The 18,608-nt window shown below is 43.4% G+C and overlaps 1 protein-coding gene across 1 annotated transcript in view; it reads right to left on the bottom strand.

Annotated features, from left to right (window-relative positions):
* The window catches only part of man1a1 (mannosidase, alpha, class 1A, member 1), a 94,211-nt gene that overhangs the window by 11,509 nt on the left and 64,094 nt on the right, over positions 1 to 18,608 (bottom strand). Inside the window, exon 5 of the mRNA XM_035143942.2 lies at positions 7,693 to 7,787. Within this exon, the coding sequence (XP_034999833.2) occupies positions 7,693 to 7,787 (95 nt within the window). The remainder of the gene's footprint in view (positions 1 to 7,692; positions 7,788 to 18,608) is intronic.

Genomic DNA, 18,608 nt, shown 5'->3' with positions numbered 1-18,608 from the left:
TGCTCGTTCGAAACGCAGATGAAATAAAAAAAAAAACTATGAGGATGAAATCACTGAGCAACATTATGCAACTTTTTAAAAAGAATAAATAACACAGTCGTAGTTTGGATTCGTCGGCGCTCTCGATGGAGTCAAGGAGAAGTCAAGCAGCAGTGGAAACGAGTTTCTTTCACAAACACTCACTAACATGCTGGGGAAGCCTTAAAGGGAAAGGAGGAGATTGTGAACAGGCAGGTGAGTTGTTGCCGCCAGCGCTCGACCACGTCCTGGTCTCACTTTCAATGTGTTTGGCCATTTAGCGCAGTGGGGAAATAAAAGGCACCGAGTTTGAGGAATCGACTCGTGACTATGCTTCAACCGAGCGAGAGCCTGACGAGACAGAGACCAACATTTCAGACAATTCAACCGACTAAAAGAATTCAGTCCAACTCTAAAATGGAGTCGTGTGTCTCAAAAAACGATTTAAAAAACTGGTTCCAATCCAAAGTCCGGTGAGGAAACCGTCTGTACCCGTCTCTGTGGCAGCTTGGTTGATTGACACATTCTATCAATGCTAATAAATTCAATAAAAAAACACGGGGTCTCAGAGCTGCTTCTGCTCTGAACTGGGCTGTTTCAAGAGCTGCAGAGGAACATTCACGCCTCCGATTCCGACGGAAACGCTGCTGTTCCAGTTCTGAAAGTGGAAACCAGCACAACACCAACAGGCACACGGCACAAAACAGCTGTATTAGTGCTAATGCAGTGCAGTGTTGTGTTTGACCAGCGAGGCAGACGTCCCCGTGGCCCAGTTTCCAGAGTTTCCAAGCCTCCACATCCAGCTCGCTCTAGATCCGGCTCCTTCACATGGGAGGCAATGAGACTTGTTACAGGCTCCGAGCGATAAAAGACAGTTTAGTTTATGACCTAGCTCCCGCACTTCAGACCCACACTGCGATGCTGCACAAACATTACACAACTGAGCACACACACACTCTCACGGAGGCCTTGCTCTGGCGCTCATCTCAATTAGCATACGAGGACTTCTCCTGTTGTGTGTTTCTCCCGTGACCTCGGTTGCCTTTCACATGAATTATGGGCCTTAAAGATTCATATTAAAAGCCGAATAAAGCGTCTGTTTGTTTGAATGCTGCGTCTCTAACACTCCACATCATCGCGCTGTGTGTTTTTGGATGAGATATTCCCGCTGATGAGAAACGCTTGAAACCAAAACAGAAGTAATTAAATGCAGCGTGCAGTGAAAAAAAAAAACACACGGGAGTAAATTCTCTTTGCAAACTCGACAGGAAATGTTAATTAAAATTTACGGGGTGACCTAGAACAAGGGGGGACTTTTCAGAGATTATGTTTGGCTCACGCCGACGTATCAAAGCTTGTATTGAACTTTCATTACAAAGCGGGAGATGAGCCGTCATCATCCACCTCCGACAGAAGTGATACGACGCACTTTGTTTGACTAAGAGGAGTCAACGCCCGCAGATACTGATTAATGTGCTCCGCCCGTTTCATAACCAGGCTGAGAGAATTAAAGTTTAGTTTGAAATATTACAGGTTATCACTGAATACTGGGGGACATTTACTATCTCAACGTTAAAGCAGGAAAGGATGTGGACTTCTTTTCCAAGGTCAGAGAGGAACTTTTTGATCAGACTGCAGAGGCTTAAAAAGCTGTTTTCAGACAACACCGGAAAATTGGTTCAGGGTATTTTCCAGAGTTTGCTTTTCACATAGGAGGAAGGACATGACGCTCCTCTTCCTCATCCTGAGATATTTGTATTCTTCCAGCTTTGCATCCATCTGTCTGGGACATTTGTGTTCTCACACACAGCCTCTCATATTTCTAAATTGCAGAAATATTCAACAAGATAATTTGCTCCACATCACGTTGTCCTGCTTTCGGGGCGAGAAACAAAAAGGCTCAAGACGTCCGTGAAACAACAAACATGGATCCACAGCCTCGACCCAGAAAGAGAAGTGGGTCGTTACAGATTGATGTCACCGGTGAATCTGTTCACTTCAGAGGACGTGCTTTACTTTTCTTCTCCTCTTTCAGGAGCGTCCAATATTTTCTTTAAATAATTAAACCTCTCCCACCTTTTACAGCCGTTTTCTTGGCCCAGCTCTGAAATGACAAACTGTAGCTTGGTAGTTTTTTTTTATCCACCAGTCGATTCTGCAGAGGCGACATCGGGGAATTTAATTCTGCTGTGCCGAGCAGTAACCTGGAAAAAACAGAGACGCACCCCCCCATCTCCATAAATTAGCATGTCACAAGAACGTGCCCTCTCACGCTTGTCAGGGGTGATGTTAGGAAGCACTCCCCCGATTCATTTGTACTCAGTGGTTGGATGAAGCCTATAATTTGGCTCAATTCTCTCAGTTTTTCTTGTATGTTCCAAGCCCCTTCCCTGTCCTCCTCCTCCTCCTCCTCGTCGTCCAGCCCATGACCTCCCTTTGCCTCAATATCTCTTCCTCCCTGTCTGAAAATCTATCGCACTTCTCCTCCAGGCACGAAGAAAATGTGAATCGCAATAGATTCGCAGTTAGCAACTTAATTAGAGGCCTTAAATCATGGGTGCCTTCCAGTGCCTTAGGTTAGTGCCGAGCAGAGCTGCACTGGGAATGAGTGGGTGCATTTATGAGCGTGCTTTCTTTTGTTTAAATCGTCGGATGCACTCGATGCCCAACTTTTCTTTGTTGTTAAAAAAGAGCCTCGGGGCAACGAGACTGTGTTACTACCAATAGCATGATTGTGCATCTCCTGTGTGTATATGTGTGGTCATGGTAAGAACACGCCTGTCAGGTCACGCTACGGTCAAATGCAACACACGTGTAGCTATTAATGTCAACTGGTTGTTGAGGTAACATGTAGGTTTGTGTTCCTAGTTTGCTGGGACACGGCTGCAGTGATGAAAAGACCCAATCTCATGCATCATTACAGCTGGAAACACGCAGCAGACACATTTTAAAACCTGGAAACAATTTAATATTCAGCATTTGTCCTCAGAAATGACTCAAGTGATCGGTTTTCGAATAGTTGGAGCTATTGGATAATCAATCACGTTTGTATCAGGACAGAAATCTGTCAACACGGGCTGAATAGAATAAGGAAAACACCAACAGAAGTCTCATTGATTTAAAACACACCGTGTAGACTCTAGTTCTTTTAAATCTGCATTTCTTTTTAAGCTTCTGTTCCCTGGTACAGAAGTTCAAGTGAACGTCAGTGAATCTTCAGCACCACAGACCGTATTCTGCAGTTTCTTTCTGAAGTTGCACTCAATAAAAAACACAAGCCTGCCCCCTTGGATGTTGTCACTACTTTTACGAAACCGAGGATTTATGCACTAACGGGTTCAGGTTCTTATCACATCAGGAAACACGCGGCTCATTGACAGAGTGGCACTTTTCATCACCGCCTCACCAGGGTGTGCGAACAGAGCCGCTCTCCATCCAGGCCTATAAATCAAAAGTACAAGAACTGAGGAGCTCAGACGTTATTGTTTTGGCCTCGAGGTCTGTAGCTGAACGAGCAAATGTGCCATGAGGTGGCTCTTTATTTTTTACACTTTCTTCTGTGAGATAAGGAAAGAGAGCAGGGGGCAGAAATCCTGGCTTCCACTCTGCAGCACCATTAAGAAAATGAAAATACCTTCAGCAGCAGTTTGGCTAAAGAGCAGATGTTCTCTCTGAGATTGTGGTTTTCCGTAATGGTGGCTGTGGGACAGCTAATATATGAGCTCGTAGACAGTGTGGTGAATAAAAACCTCTCAGAGAACTGTGAGGAAAAGTCTCTTTATGAGCTCAAATCTTCACAGAAACTCAGAAAACAATAAAAACTTTTCTAATACACTGATTGAAATGTAGGACTTCACGTTCCAAATGATTTATTTTCCATTCTGTGGTTTTCAGTGAATATCTTAGCAAGGTGTTTGCAAATTGAAATTTTGAGTGTTTTCCCCATTTCCAATTACGTAGAAAACATTTCATGTGTGTATACGACACACACACACACACACACACACACACACACACACACACACACACACACACACACACACACACACACAGGCTCATCCCATTAAGGCCAGTCAGTATGCAGTGCAGTGGGAGTGATTTGCAAGCGCTTTATCTGTCTGAATGTTAATAGCAGAGCTATGGGACATACTGGCCTGAGCAGATAACGACTGGGTGACTAGTTTGAGTGTGTGTGTGTGTGTGTGTGTGTGTGTGTGTGTGTGTGTGTGTGTGTGTGTGTGTGTGTGTGTGTGTGTGTGTGTGTGTGTGTGTGTGTGTGTGTGTGTGTGTGGAAGAGTGAGAAAGACACAGTTGAAGAAAGCTTCCCCTGTTGAGGCACAGCATCTTAATGCTGGATGAAGCCACAGATATATTGTTCCAATTATAAATGTTTATTCATCTGGAGCAATTACATAAGGTTTAAAATGCTTTTTTCCCCACAACTGTAAATGTCTATATTATTAATTTCTACCATGAAATAAATCCTACGCTGGGAATGTGTGAAGATATTCTGCATATTTGTTATTATTTTTGTCTCTGTCTGGGTCACAGTGTCGTTAATTAATCACTAAAACAGAACTGACACAACTGATAAGCAGCAGAAAACAGTTCTGAGGCTTTGAGGCTCGTGTAGTTCCACTGATCTACGATGAAGTAAAGTAAAGACTCAAGTAGTGAGGCTGTTATTGAGGAGTAAAGGGAGATGAGAAGAAGACCCACTGTCTAATGGTGTTCGGTTTACTGGACATTTCACTGGAACCACGACTCAATCGCTCCCACGTCCTGTGCCTTTGTAATCCTTTAACTCAAATGATCAGGGGAGCAGAGTTCCTCTCTCCACTGGGCTGCGGTGACACCAGATTCGCTCCGCTGGGGTCTAAGTCTGTCGCAGATCGATCGGGCAAATCAGATCTTAGTGGCATTTTCCACTCAGTTAGTGGAAATCAATGGGTTTGTACACAAAGAGAGGGAAACAGTGAGAGGGGGGGGGACAATCGAGCGCCAGATTCTTTAACTGTGTCCCTGATTTATCACATCACAAGCGGCCGAGTTGAGGCTTTTTCAAGTGTCTTTTGAATATAAAAGAACTGGACGACAAATAAATAAGTCCAAGAGTTTCTTTCATCACTAAACAACCCTACATGTTGCTGGTTTGTTTCATGGATGATCGGTCTGGTAAAGAAATGGGATTATTAGTGTTGTTTTGTCCGAGCGCGACCCCAGTGGTCACCTGCCAGAGAAACAGAAAACCTTTGCTCCCAGTAGCAAGCGGAGAAACAGATTTAGTGAAGTAACGATCGTCACACGGGACATTTGGTTTCCATAACACTCCCAAACAAGTCTGCGGAGAGAAACCACCTGGGTTGTGTGGTCCCCACTCAAAACCTCTTAGAGCTCACAAGCACATCAGGTCCTTTAAGATGGTGTGAACATGCACTGCCTTCCATACGACATTTATTCCATTTGTTTAACCTGGGACTCGTTGATTTCTCTAGACAAATATATAGATGTTAACCGATAGCTTCAGTGGAAACAGCAGCTCCGGCATCACCAGAGTGAAGAAATGACATTTATCTTGTTCTCGAACATGAAAACGGAGCGAGTGAGCAAACAGGGTTCAGTCGGTGTCGACGCAGTGACACGTTTTTAAAACCGTGTCCTCATTTCCTCGTCGCCGCTCTCGGGCTGTGAGGACGGCTGCAGGCGAGAGTGATGAAAAAAAACCCGCAGAGGGGGAATAAAGAGAACAAGGCCAAGGAGGGGAACCTACAGGATGATGTCCTGAATCAGAAGGAGATACTGGGTCAATCGAGGGAAGACGGATGGAGAGAGGACGGACGGAAAGGGGGCTGCAGCGGAGCGGCTTGTGGAAAGAAGTAGAGAGAAAACGAAAGAATTGGGAATAAAAGGAGGAGAGGAAGCGATGGGGATGAAGGGAAAGATAATAATTGGGCCTCGTTTGCATGTGTGTGTGTCTGTGTGTGTGTGTTTTACTGATTCGTGCCGCTTCCATCTGGGTCAAGGTTATGTTGGAAGTCCCACAGCTTCAGAAGTGCTCCACGGATGTTTCCTCTCAACTAACTTACAGAAACTCTGGATCCGTTTGCATCCAACTCGTTCTGCCTGCACCCAGTGATTAACACGTACAGTCTATTTGTTTACACCACAACCAAGGATTTTGTTTCTGAACTTTCTATTCATATGATTTAACTGTTCTTCGTGACTTAAAAGCAAGAAAATACAATGTTTTCATACTGAAGCAACATTTTGTGACTTCTACTAAGCAACAGCGCCCCCTACAGCCTGTGTGTGTGTGTGTGTGTGTGTGTGTGTGTGTGTGTGTGTGTGTGTGTGTGTGTGTGTGTGTGTGTGTGTGTGTGTGTGTGTGTGTGTGTGTGTGTGTGTGTGTATTGGGCCATCATAGCTCAGTCATGCAGGTAAAGTCATCATCACCACCAATCTGCTCAGGGCTCAAGGGGATCACACGCACACACACACTGACACACTACACACTGACACACTCAGTCTCTCTCCCATGGGTGCTTCCCACTCCAGAGAGGAGGACACTGGGGGGCGGGGGGTGCAGGGTCTATTCACCCACACAGTCAGGAGGAAAATTAATTTGTCACAGCATGTTTATCGTCATGACAACCCGCCTTTTAATTAACGGCAGACAAACAGTCGGAGCGCCGTGTCCCTCTCTGGGGACAGACAGATATAAAGAAAATTTGGGAAATAAAAAGTGTGCCCCCCACCCATAATGAATGACTGACAGGGGGACTGGAGGACAACAGGACGGAGGACCACTGAGTGATGGTAATGTTTCCTCTCAGTGACAGATACTTTGATTTCTCTGCTACGTCCTGAAAATATTAGACATCACTATAAAAATGATTAATAAAAATACTTATGATATATAGACTCTGCTAATTGATAAATACATTTGTGTATCAAATATTGATTAATTGCTAAAGGAAACTTTGCTAGTTTTAAGCCCTTGTACAAGTTATGACCTCTCAATATTTATTGGTTGATAAAAAGCCCAAATAACATATTTGATTAATTGAAATGATGCTATAAAAGAACAATGACAGGACTTTTTATTTTTTCCCCATTTCCACAGCTTTCATAATATGCTGCAGCTTCATATTTGAGCACTTTAATTCAAAGTGACTGTAAATTAAAGGCCCAGTGTGTTAGTCGGCACTGACAGGGGACGTCTGCTTTAGTATGAATCAATGCTCCAAGAAATATGTTATCAATCAAATTGACTCACACCAGAGACGGAGGGTTGTGTCTTTCTGTCTTTCCACCAGAGGAAACCGCTTAGCAGTGCGTCACAGTGTGATAATAAACACTGGTAACTTGAGTCAGACACGTGTGTGTGTTCTAGTCTTTTCAGTGTAGTTCAGTTTCAGGGCCCAGCCACTGGCAGTCGGTCGGTCGGCCCTGGGTGAAGAACCAAACATCTTCTGTCTGACAGGTCGGCTCGCTCATGTAAATCTGAAACATCTCAGCTCCGTGTGTGAGGGCTGGAACCGAGTCGGTGTTTGCCAACGTTGCATCATGCGTCAGACCACAGAGCTCTTTCATAGAATCAAACCTCAAAACCACTGCTTTGGACTGCTTGTGTGTGTCTGTGTGTGTGCGTGTGTGTGTCTGTGTGCGTCCTACCTCTTGAGGTTGAGCAGAGCCCAGGGGATGCCAGTCGGCGTTTTGAAGGCTGGCAGCAGCTTTTCACCCAGCTCCACCGCCTTTCTACGGAAAACCTGAGACAAGAAAGAAACAAAGAAAAGTATTTAATTCTGATCTTTGCTGGAAAGAGGATTTTACATTTCCTTGACCGACACTTGATGAAGACCGTGGACACGACAAGGGGGGAAAGAAAAGATCTGTCCAACATTTCAATTGCACTTCACCAAGTTGCCTTGAGGATTAATGAAGTCGTATCGTGTTGAATTGGAAGAATCAGTCTCGATCTGACTGTATTTAAAGTTGTAGAAACTAAATGAGCAAAGTGACCATGCACTCTCTGTAGTTTCCTCTTTTACACATTTGGGGTCTTCGACACAAACAGACTCACTAAATCAAGTTATTCAGCCTGAGATATGCAAGTGGATTTTTGTTTCTGCTGCTAAAAATCAACATTCCCGAAAAATAAATTACGATATTTTGATAATTAAACGGTTTCCGCTCACTAGAGGTAACAACGCTTAAAGTCGATATTAGATAAAACCCATTCTGAGCATGTGGTTGTGTTCTTCACTGAACTGACACCAGTTTACAGAATTTCAGTGCTGAAGTTAAATTATTTACGTCAGAGAATCTTCAACTACATTCTGGATCCGGCAGTCGAGGCCTGGTGCCGCTTTAAATAACTTCATGAATATTCAGGTGAAACTGTAACTGGACCAGAACAAAACCCTGAGATGATTGTCTCATGAAACACGACTGATCTCCACGAGGTTTCATCTGAACGACGCTACCTTCGATTCTAAAGCGCCATCGGGTGGAATTTCACCGTCTCAGCGTGGCGTCGGCGTATTGGACCGGACGGCTCAGTAGCAGCTCTCGCCGACGGGTTTTGCGGCGTCTCATAGGAGTCGGATTTTTGTTGGCAGTGAAAGTAGAAGTGCTTCCATATTTGGCTCCTGGCACGAGCTTAGTCGAGCAGTTAAGATGAAATGGGATCTGGCCTGAGATGAGGTGGAGCGCTCCACTGCTGCGGCTGCCAAGGTTTACAGGTTTTACACCAGACAGGTTTTCTCTCCACTCGCTGTTGGCGTGATAATGGAAATGCTTACGTAGCGCTGATTAGCTCCATTAGATATTACAAAATAAAATCTGTAATTCGGAATAAAAGAGAGAAACCAAGCCTGTGTCACAAAATATCATGAAAGACTGACCAATGACACTTTGACCCTACGTGTGTTTTTTCTATGTCAAATGAAGCCAAAGCACCTCAGTCGCCCCCTGGAGGCTAGCTGCAGTATAGGTCATTAACCCCACCTCCTCCATGTTAGCAGATGTGGACATGGACCAAACAAAAAAGTCAAATACACATACATTTCACTTTAGGTAGTTGTAGTCACACTGATGGATATTCAAGTATGTTTTAGTTAATTATTTGACGATAGAAAAACGGGGCCAAATGTTATGATTGACGGCCGAGAGAGAGAGACGCGTGATTGGTCGAGCACATGCATCGGAGAGACCTTGACACTATGGCTCCACACCAGGATCACCACAGAGCAGACTGTGGTTTCAAATGACCTCACCAATGATGGCAGCAGCCATATCTGGGATGTTTTGGCTCAATTTTTAAATGGTGGGAGGAAGTGGAGACACGTCATCCATCTTGTTTTAAAATAAACACATAAAACTCACAAAACAGGGAACAACCATTAACCACTTGAAGGCGTCACCGAATGTTTTTTACACATTTAACTGGAGGTCGACGACACGATTCTCATCTGTAGCTTATTCCCACTTGTAATTTACAGGCGTGCAGACCTCACTGCTGTTATCATCCACCCTTTGTTGTTTTCAGTGTGGTAGTATCCGTCGTACACACACACACACATATACACACTGATACACAACAATGTCAGCGCACTGGCAGCTCTGTTCCCCCGGGGATCCACCACTCAGCCGGGTGTGAGACAGCGGCAGGGAGGGCGAAAACAGACGTGAAGAAGAAAAGCTCAAGAGGCTACTTGTCATGACGAGGTGGAAACTCTGCAGCTTTTCCTTCAGAAGCAAAAGGGCAGGAAAAGGTTAGTTCGGACTAAAAAGTGTAATTTATGTGTTTGAGGAATACCAGGGGGCGATCGATCGATCTCACAGGATCGCAACCTCAAAAAAAGATGTAATTTACTTCGATCTTTGGTTCGTGTGGAGCTACGTCAGTTCAGCCTCTTCGGTTACTGACCCAAACTAGTCTGTCACCTCAGAGGACGGAGAATAATCAGACGGTGATAAACTCTGAGATTCTATCTTCTATATTTCCTTGTATTTATTTTGTATCTTTATTTATTTGTAATGTTTCCCGAGTCCGTATTTTTACTTTCCCCCTTCGCTGCTGTAAAATATCAAATTTCCCCATAGTGGGACTAAATAAATGATCATCTAATCAAATCTTAACTTATCTTAAAAAGCAACAGATTGCTAACAAGCATTAGCTGCAACAATATGACGTTATTATATTCACATAATGAACATGTTGGGATATCAGAGAAACAGGCAGATCTCATTATTTCACACCAGATTTTATTTTATTGTCTTTATAGTGTATTGTTGTCAAGCCAAGGAACTTTGTGGCATTGTTGACATTTCATTACCCCCCCCCCCGTAGTGTGTGTGTGTGTGTGTGTGTGTGTGTGTGTGTGTGTGTGTGTGTGTGTGTGTGTGTCGTAACAAGGCGTCAGATCCGTGTGATTAATGTCTTTAATAACGCCAGGAGGACACAGAGGGGAAGAATAAAAACACTCGCAGGGACGCGGAGAAGAATAAATTAAACACACCCACTGTCCGAGGCCATCAAGCAAACTGCCAACGAGCTTTAATAAGCAACTGAATTATACAGGAAGTGAGGAACACACACATGCACATACAGAGAGCTTATGGCTGAAGTCATTAGTAAAAAACTGATGTTGGTAAATCACATTTCACGCCCGGGGCGCTTCTAACAAAATAATAAACTACTAGTCGAAATACAGTTGTGTTATTATTGGAGAGGAGTAGGTCGCTGTGGTGATAATTCAGGTCAGAGGATTCACACAAAGTTAGAGCTGAGGTTCTTTCTTAAACCCTCTATTTCTCGTGTGCGTAAATAGTGCGTTGGTACAGAGTCAAGACGTTTTGGCCGGTTATGTCGTCTTTGTGTGGTATTTTCAAGACGGTATTTTGGGGTTTAGAGTTAACCCCTGAATTTAGGATTACAGGGTTCGGTTTAGAACAAAGAAAATAAGAGACAGCAGAAACTATTTCAACCTCCGAACACATCGAAACAGAAAACTTTTTTTTAGTGGGAAAGTTTCTCCATCACCAACACCCACAATGCAACACACAACTTATAAATCCTGTTCTCTTGCCAATATTATTATTCTTTATCTCAGTAGTTCATGTAAAAGCAGCAGTTCGAGTCTGGGTAAGTTCCCTGGAGGCTTTGTGGAGACATTTATTGCAGGAGATCACTAAATGAAGTAAGTGAGGCAGGTTACGTCAATACACCTTTTACTCTGGTACATTATTTCCTCAGGGTAAAGACCGGTTCTCACAGACAATGAGACAAGGTCAAACTCTCGGTGACGCATAAAAACACAGGCGTTGTCAGGAGCACATCTTTTGTCCTTGAGAACAATAAAGACTTAAATTTCAGAAACTGTAGAAGCTGAATCTGACGTCAGTGAAAACCCCCGAGAAACTCACAATATTAAAGGAGATGTATTATTATTCTCTCGTTTTCCTTTCCTCTGGTGCGTAACTTGAGTTTTTTGTGTCACATGACATCACAATGCCAAGCGACTAGTCTAAAATAAGCTGACAATCACAACAGGGTGGGTCAGCTGGCCAATCAGAGCAGACGTGGGCTTCATCGGGAGGGGGTCTTAAAGAGACAGGAGCTATAACCAAGTGTTTGAGACAGAGGCTGAAAAGAGGAGCTGCAGCGACGGACAATACGAGGAAAAGTGATGTTTTCTGATCCTCAAAGCTTATAAACCTTTTCAAATTAAAGTCATCCCCCTGAATATGAGCAGAATACGTCTCCCTAAAAGCTTCAAGGCAGTTGCAGACTGTGTCGGCGTTAATCTTGCAGAAGTATCCCCTGTAATGTTTGTAATAAAATACCGGGAATGCATTAAATCTAACAGATGCTTCTTCACGGGGAGACTCCAGGGTCTTGGAAGCTAAAATCCTGAGTAACGTTGACCATCGCTTCAATCAGCTACAGTGAAAATGAAGCTCTCACCGATGTAATTACTGGGATGTAAGAGCTGAGCAGCCTCGGTAAAAAGAGGACGGCAGCAGAGCAAACAGTACGAGCAGCTCATCATCACACAGGTCGTAAACAAATCCCTGTTGTTTCCCAAATATCCAGACAAATTAAAATGGAACTGGAAACAAAACAAAACAAAAAAGTTAATGCCATAAAATCATAATTGAAAATGTTGTTTGTATTTGTTAACTCCCAGTGGAGGAGGAAGTTGTTGTTGAAACAGGTTCTGGTTGTAATCGAGTCTGAGTGAGAATAAAAATGATTGTTGTTGACACTTGAAGATTAACATTTTCAATAAGTGCCTCAAACTGATGATTTGTTTTTCGCTCTCATAATCCTCTTACTCGTTTGTGCTGGAACTTTCCTTGTGTATTTTAAACTGAATTATTAACTTAACAACCTCAACTGAAGTTTATGTGCTTGTTCTAAAGCTTTGGATTGAATTTCATGGTCCGAAATAATATGTTACTATTGATTTATTGTTGGAATTCAATTTTTAGACAAAACATTTAGGTTAACAACATGCACATTGAGTTTATAAGTAATTTTTTAGATGTGTACTGGATGAAAAATATCACAGAACGTTGGTGAAGTGAATTTGATTTGCTGTAGCTGCTCCTCCTCAGACGTCTGATAAATACAAAGCAGGATTTAAGATGTGAAATGTGAAGTTCAAAATGAAAGACAATTATAAAATAATAATAATCTTAACTTCCAGCATCATAAATACCAATATTCACCGGTTTTCTTCATCTTCTATGACAGTAAACTTTGTATCTTTGACTCCAGGAAAGAGTGAGGAATGTTTGTCCCTATTTTTAGACCAAACTATTTCTCACTTAATAGAGAAAATTATGATGAAGTAATTGTTTGATTCAACCCTTGATTGTTCTGTCAACTGCTCTTTTTTTTCTAGGTCAAGATTAAGCTGTCAAACTCAATGTTTGCAGCTTCTCCAGGAGAGGAGAGAGAGAGAGAGAGAGAGGAAAGATGTTCACACACACAGAAATAAGGCCAAGGTGGTGGATAGGACTTTTCTCTTTGAGGTGTTGGCAGTGGGATTAAACCTGGACCACGGTATAGATTGTGTTTGGACTCAGGTGCTGCCCACTGGAGGGTCCTCACAAGGTTTTTAGCATTTAAAGTATGTGGTTGTGGTTGTGTGTGTGTGTGTGCAGCTAATCAAGTTTCCATCTCTCTATCCAGAAACACTGGCAGAGTGTGTGTTATGTGTTGCAGTCCGTGGAGAGTCTCTTGGACAGCCTCCTAACTAAGATGAATCACCCAGCCAGGCCTCCGGGCGACCAGCAGGCCTGTGAGACATGTGGCCCAGATTACAGCAGCGTCCGTGGGGATGGAGTGAGCCACGCGTGCCGGACACCACCACCACCACCACCACCGCCTGCCACCTCCTCCTCCTCCTCCTCCTCCCTCCTGGTTCCTGACACACTGCCCCCTCTATCTCCCTCCTCCTCCTCCTCCCTTCTGCCCTTCATCAACTCCTCCTTCCCCTCGTCCTTCTTAATTCCCCGACATCAGCCGTCTCTGCTGAAGACTTCCTTACATGTGATTTATTCTCTTTCTTCCTCTCTCTCAGTCCGGGAAACTCGCTCTCTTTCTTCCACTTCCGTTTGTGTATCTAATTAATCTTTCTGCCGCTTCCTTTATGGGCCACACAAAGAAAATTGGAAAAATCTGGTCATTAGATCGTCCAGCATTTGTAGGTTCAACCAGCTTTGACGGATATTTTTTATTTGTGATTTGGGTTACTGTTGAGAAAACAGAAACCTGAAGACGTGATGTGACGAGCAGACGCAGAGGGACATTAATGAGCACGTTTGTCTTTCATCTAGTTGGTGTCTCCGCATACGTGATGAACCTCAGTCCGATGCTCACTTTAACTTTCAGCTCTTGTTAAACCCCGGATGACTTCGACAGCAAAGTGACTGAACCGCGGCAGAAAAGACGTAACGACGAACTCAGAGACGACGTTTGCATAACTTGCCTAACTTTTGTGAATCAAACGTGTTGTAGGAAAGTTGATTGTGAAACGAGTTGTGTTACGTGACCAAATATAATGAGCTCAGCAGCTGCAGCGAGTCGAGGTGTCACTGATCTGTCTATGAAAAGAGAATTGAAGCTGTTTTGGTTCTGGTCTCAGAATCATTACAACCAAGGTAAATACTGAAATGAAGGTTTGGACCACTGGAGCGTGGGACGCAGTTTTACCCAGGACCCAAAACGCACATCTTCATCAACACTTCAAATCCTCAGTTCCATTTAGAGGTTTTTAGATGCGTCCCCTACTTTCCTGCTGAGATAAATGCACAGACATGGTGACTCGACCCTTTATTCAGTCGGGACTGTCCTAATTTATTATGTTGACTTCAAGAGCACGATCGATCACGTCTCGTAATCCCTTCTGTTCTAATTCTAGAGCGTCAGAAAGAGCCCTGAAAGGTGAATTAATGGATCCGAGCAGGCAAACCTGAACGATGAGCGCAGACTAAATCAGGAAAAGGGCAAGTGAGAGTAGGAGCAGGGCAGAGTCGGCTGAATGAGGAGCGCACGGAGGCTGACAGCTGTATTGAAGAGGCTTAACACACACAGAGACACACACACACACACACTGAGGAGGTGACAGCTTTCAGTGGTTAAGAAGCCTGCTGTTGTGTGAATGGTTGCTCTCGTCTGCCTCTCCACTACCCGACAGTGTGTCTCTCGCTCGCTCTCTCTCTCTCTTTCGAATAAGTTGCTTCAGGGAGGAAAAACCCAGGATGAAGGGTGAAATAATAAATTAAACAACAAATCGGTAATAATTCAACAAAAGGAGAGGAGAGGAAACTGTAAAGGAAAAGAGGAGAGAAGAGAAAAGAGATAGAATAGAGAGAAAGACAGGAGAGAGGGAGAGTGACGAGGGGAGAGGAAGGGACAGGGGACGAGAGAACGAGGTGAAAGAGATGAGAGGAAACAGGAAAGGAAAAAGGAGAGGAAACAGGAAAGGGAAGGACACGGAGAGAAGAGGAAACTTGAGAGGGTTGGAAGAATAAGAGTAGAGGAAGTGATGGGAAAGAAAAGAAAAGGAGATGAGAGGAAAAAAAGAGTAGAGGACGAGATGGAAGGATGTCATATACCTACTTAAGACACATATAGATGCTCTTTGCAGATTTGTGCCTTCCAAGAATATCTCTTATCCTCCGACTCCCTCTTCAACCACCAGAGAGCTGCAGGTGAAGCTGCGTGAATGTTAATGACACCGGATGGAATAATGGAGAGAGACGGGGAAATCAAATATTCTGTGATTTGGGTTCAGATGTGGGAAACATGTCAGCTGTGATAACACCGAGATGATTAATAAAAACAGACATATGTTCTGTGGAACACTTATATATCGTCTGTGACATATAAACACATAGATTGGCAGCTGGTTTAGAATTTAGCATAAAGGTTTTTCCACGATTTAGACATTTTTTGCCAAACGTTAAAGTTCGACTCCCTTTCCTTCATCTTCTGTCTGAGTTGCGGATGCAGATTTACCACGTTCCTCTTGAATTAACTTTCCTGGAGCAGTATTACTGGAAGAGTTCCTTCCTGCTCTCGATACTTCTCTCATTAAATATGTTTGATCATTTCTTCCTGTAACTTTACAACAAGGGCAAAGTTTCCTGGTTTAATATGAGCAACACAACCTGAAGCTCCGGTCTGACATCTCATCACACTCAATCTATTCAAAACAGGCCCGGGTCCTTGTGCAGCAACATTTGCTTATTATTTTAATATAGTTAAACAAATTTCTTCAGGTTGAACGTCGTGACCACGATGCCGCACACAGCAAATACTTCTTACTTCAAGTAGGCAGACAAACGTCGGCTCATCAATATAACGTCAATCAAACGGAGACAACAGGGACGTGAGAAGTTTCCTCCGAGCTCACTGCTGGAGGTCTTTCCTCAGTTTGACACTCGACAACAGAGGAAGAAAAACCTTCTCAGACAGAGAAATGCTTTGTCCTTCATGTCAATAGCAGCTCTAATATAATAATAACAATCAATACACACACACACGTGCACGAACACGCAGTGAGCATCAACTCCTGGTAATATTAGCTCTCTCAGCCGGTGCTGACTTGGCACGCCTTCCCCAGTCGGCTCTTTCTGACGGCGCTGCTATGGAAATGAAGACGAGCGATGAGAGGGAATTTACATAGAAAATTGCCGTCCCAGTTGGAAAGTTACAGACGGAGAAGTGCCTGTTTGGCCTGTGGAGAAAAAACTGCAAGGTGAGCAACGAGCAGCAAGTTGAGCTCAGTGCTGAGCTGGAGTCAATCTCCATCCATTAATATCAGAGCCTGATTGAAATGGATGTTTGGGTGTTCAAGATTTCCGATATCGATATAATCAGGCAACATATGTGATTCATAAGATCATATTATCAAATTCTTGTGACTAAGAAACATATATATTGAACTTTTGCTTCATGGGGAAAGGAATATGTATTAAAAACATACAAATCAGTCTGAATAGATAATTCTCACGTTATCACAATGTCACATAATTTATGTTAAGTTTAAAGACAGATATTTGTTCCCGAGTGAAGGTTGTGGTGTTAAACTCGTCTTTATTTCTGAGAATAACAAGCATTTGATAAGCAGCTTAATATTTTTTTAATCTGAGGTAGAACAGCTACTTGTTATCCAGCTCATTAAATCTAATTTAGCCTGCTTAGCACTGCTGAATCATCATTAAAACAATAAGTGACAGCACAAGCGTAAACATCATTTTGAAAACTTCACAAAACACAAACACTCAGCCTGCTGGAAACAACGAGGAGGAGGCTCCTTACTGGAAGCTGAGAGATTTTCCATTTACTCCTGCAGCCACTCGGGGATTCATCAGGACGAGCGCAGAGTGTTACGGAAAGCTGCACCGTCCACCCCGGACAAATATAGTCGGCAGTAAACGAACTGACGCAAACAACTATGAATATTTCAGGAGAACCTTCTTCCCCGAGACAACAGACTCAGAGTAGAAATGAGGAGGAGGCTGCGAATCAGAGCGGGCGAGTGCAGGTCGGAGAAAAGTGAGGTGCCATTCAAGCGTCCCGGGGGAGAGTCGGTGTTGTCGCAGGGCGAGCGTGAGCCGGAGCCCTGGAAGACTTTCATCCAGAGGAAAATGTCAAATACTCACTCAAACTGTTCAACAAGGCCAAAGGCTGCAAAGACCAAACTGGTGTCACGGCTCGAGCGGCAGCGGCAGCGCGTCCACGTCGTCATTAACCACTTTCGGCATTTAAAAAAACCACACCGGCAGCGGCGCGTTCGATGCCAGCGTGAACCCAGGGACCCGGGCTGACGCCAGTTTAATTAGTTTTTGTGACAAATCAGTAAGAGACCAAATTTTTCAAAAAAGCCAAAGAATAAATAGACTCGGATGTTTGTGTAAATGTCAAAGATTCACAGGCAAATGTCAGTCAGTGCCGAGGCCTGCAGCTGAGGCCTTCATGTTAAGGGTCCGCGTTCAGAAAACGAGTTTCAAGCCCGAAGGCGGCGCCGCTCCACCGTGGGATTGATGAAGAGGAAGATGTCACTGGGTGAGTTTTGCCTTTTTATTTTTTTTTTTGAGTGAGGAATCAAAATATCTTCAAAAAAATGTGTCAGGAGATATAAAAAAAAAAAAGTGCGAGGATACAGAGGAGGATCTTACAAGTGACAGATTGAGAGTCTACAAAGAACCGTTTTTTAAAATCTGACTGCTGGTAAATTTAGACAAAAAGTCAACAAACTCTACACGGCTTCCTTCAGGCAGAGTTAAAATCACAACAGCTGGGAGGAATCTACTTTAAACTGACAAAACGGTGCCGTCTCTCTGAGTTTAACACGATTTTAATACGGTTAGAAAAATGTGTTACTCCTTCAGCTTCATACAGAAGGAAAATTGGACAAGAACTAAATCATGTAGCAGCATTTATACAAAGACAAGTGTCCTAAAGATGATAAAAAACAGAAATGAAATAATGAGTACAAGCAAATTTGGGTTTAAACTTTTAAAAGAAAATAGTTTTGTATAAATTCCTAAAGATTTGTAGAGGTTAAAGTGATTAATGAATTATTTTGTCCCCTTTTAGGAGCAGAACAAGCAGTAAACACAACACAGACATCCTCACATCATAAAGATTACTAGATAAAGGTCTGACAAAGACCTTTGAGTTTTGCTGAGCACGTACTGCTGATGATTCGGTGAGACTGAGCCAAAGCCATTAAATCGTGGACCACAAAATCAAAACAATGAGCTGAGAGACACTGAAATGTTCTGCAGAGCTGAGATCTGTTCCCTTTATGTCGTGTTATGTTCAACATCAGGTCAGGTTGGGTAACGCAGAGCCACAAACAGGAAGGACGACTGGGGAGAGAGGCAGTGAAGTCTGGTTTAAAAAAAACGTATTGTTGGGAAAAACATAAAAGAGTCTTTAGGACGAGGAGTCAGACAAGTGAGTCGAGAACAAAAACCTTTAAGGACGTGTGGAGTGCAAGTGTTAAACAAAGCTACCTGTCAAACTGCTGTCTGCCTGAAAGAAACCCTCAGATCTGCTCAGC

This window comes from Hippoglossus stenolepis, chromosome 20 (assembly GCF_022539355.2).
Source record: "Hippoglossus stenolepis isolate QCI-W04-F060 chromosome 20, HSTE1.2, whole genome shotgun sequence".
Classification (NCBI taxonomy): Eukaryota; Metazoa; Chordata; class Actinopteri; order Pleuronectiformes; family Pleuronectidae; genus Hippoglossus; species Hippoglossus stenolepis.
Note: the sequence above shows the minus strand (reverse complement) of the source record. Positions and strands in the feature narration are given on the sequence as shown.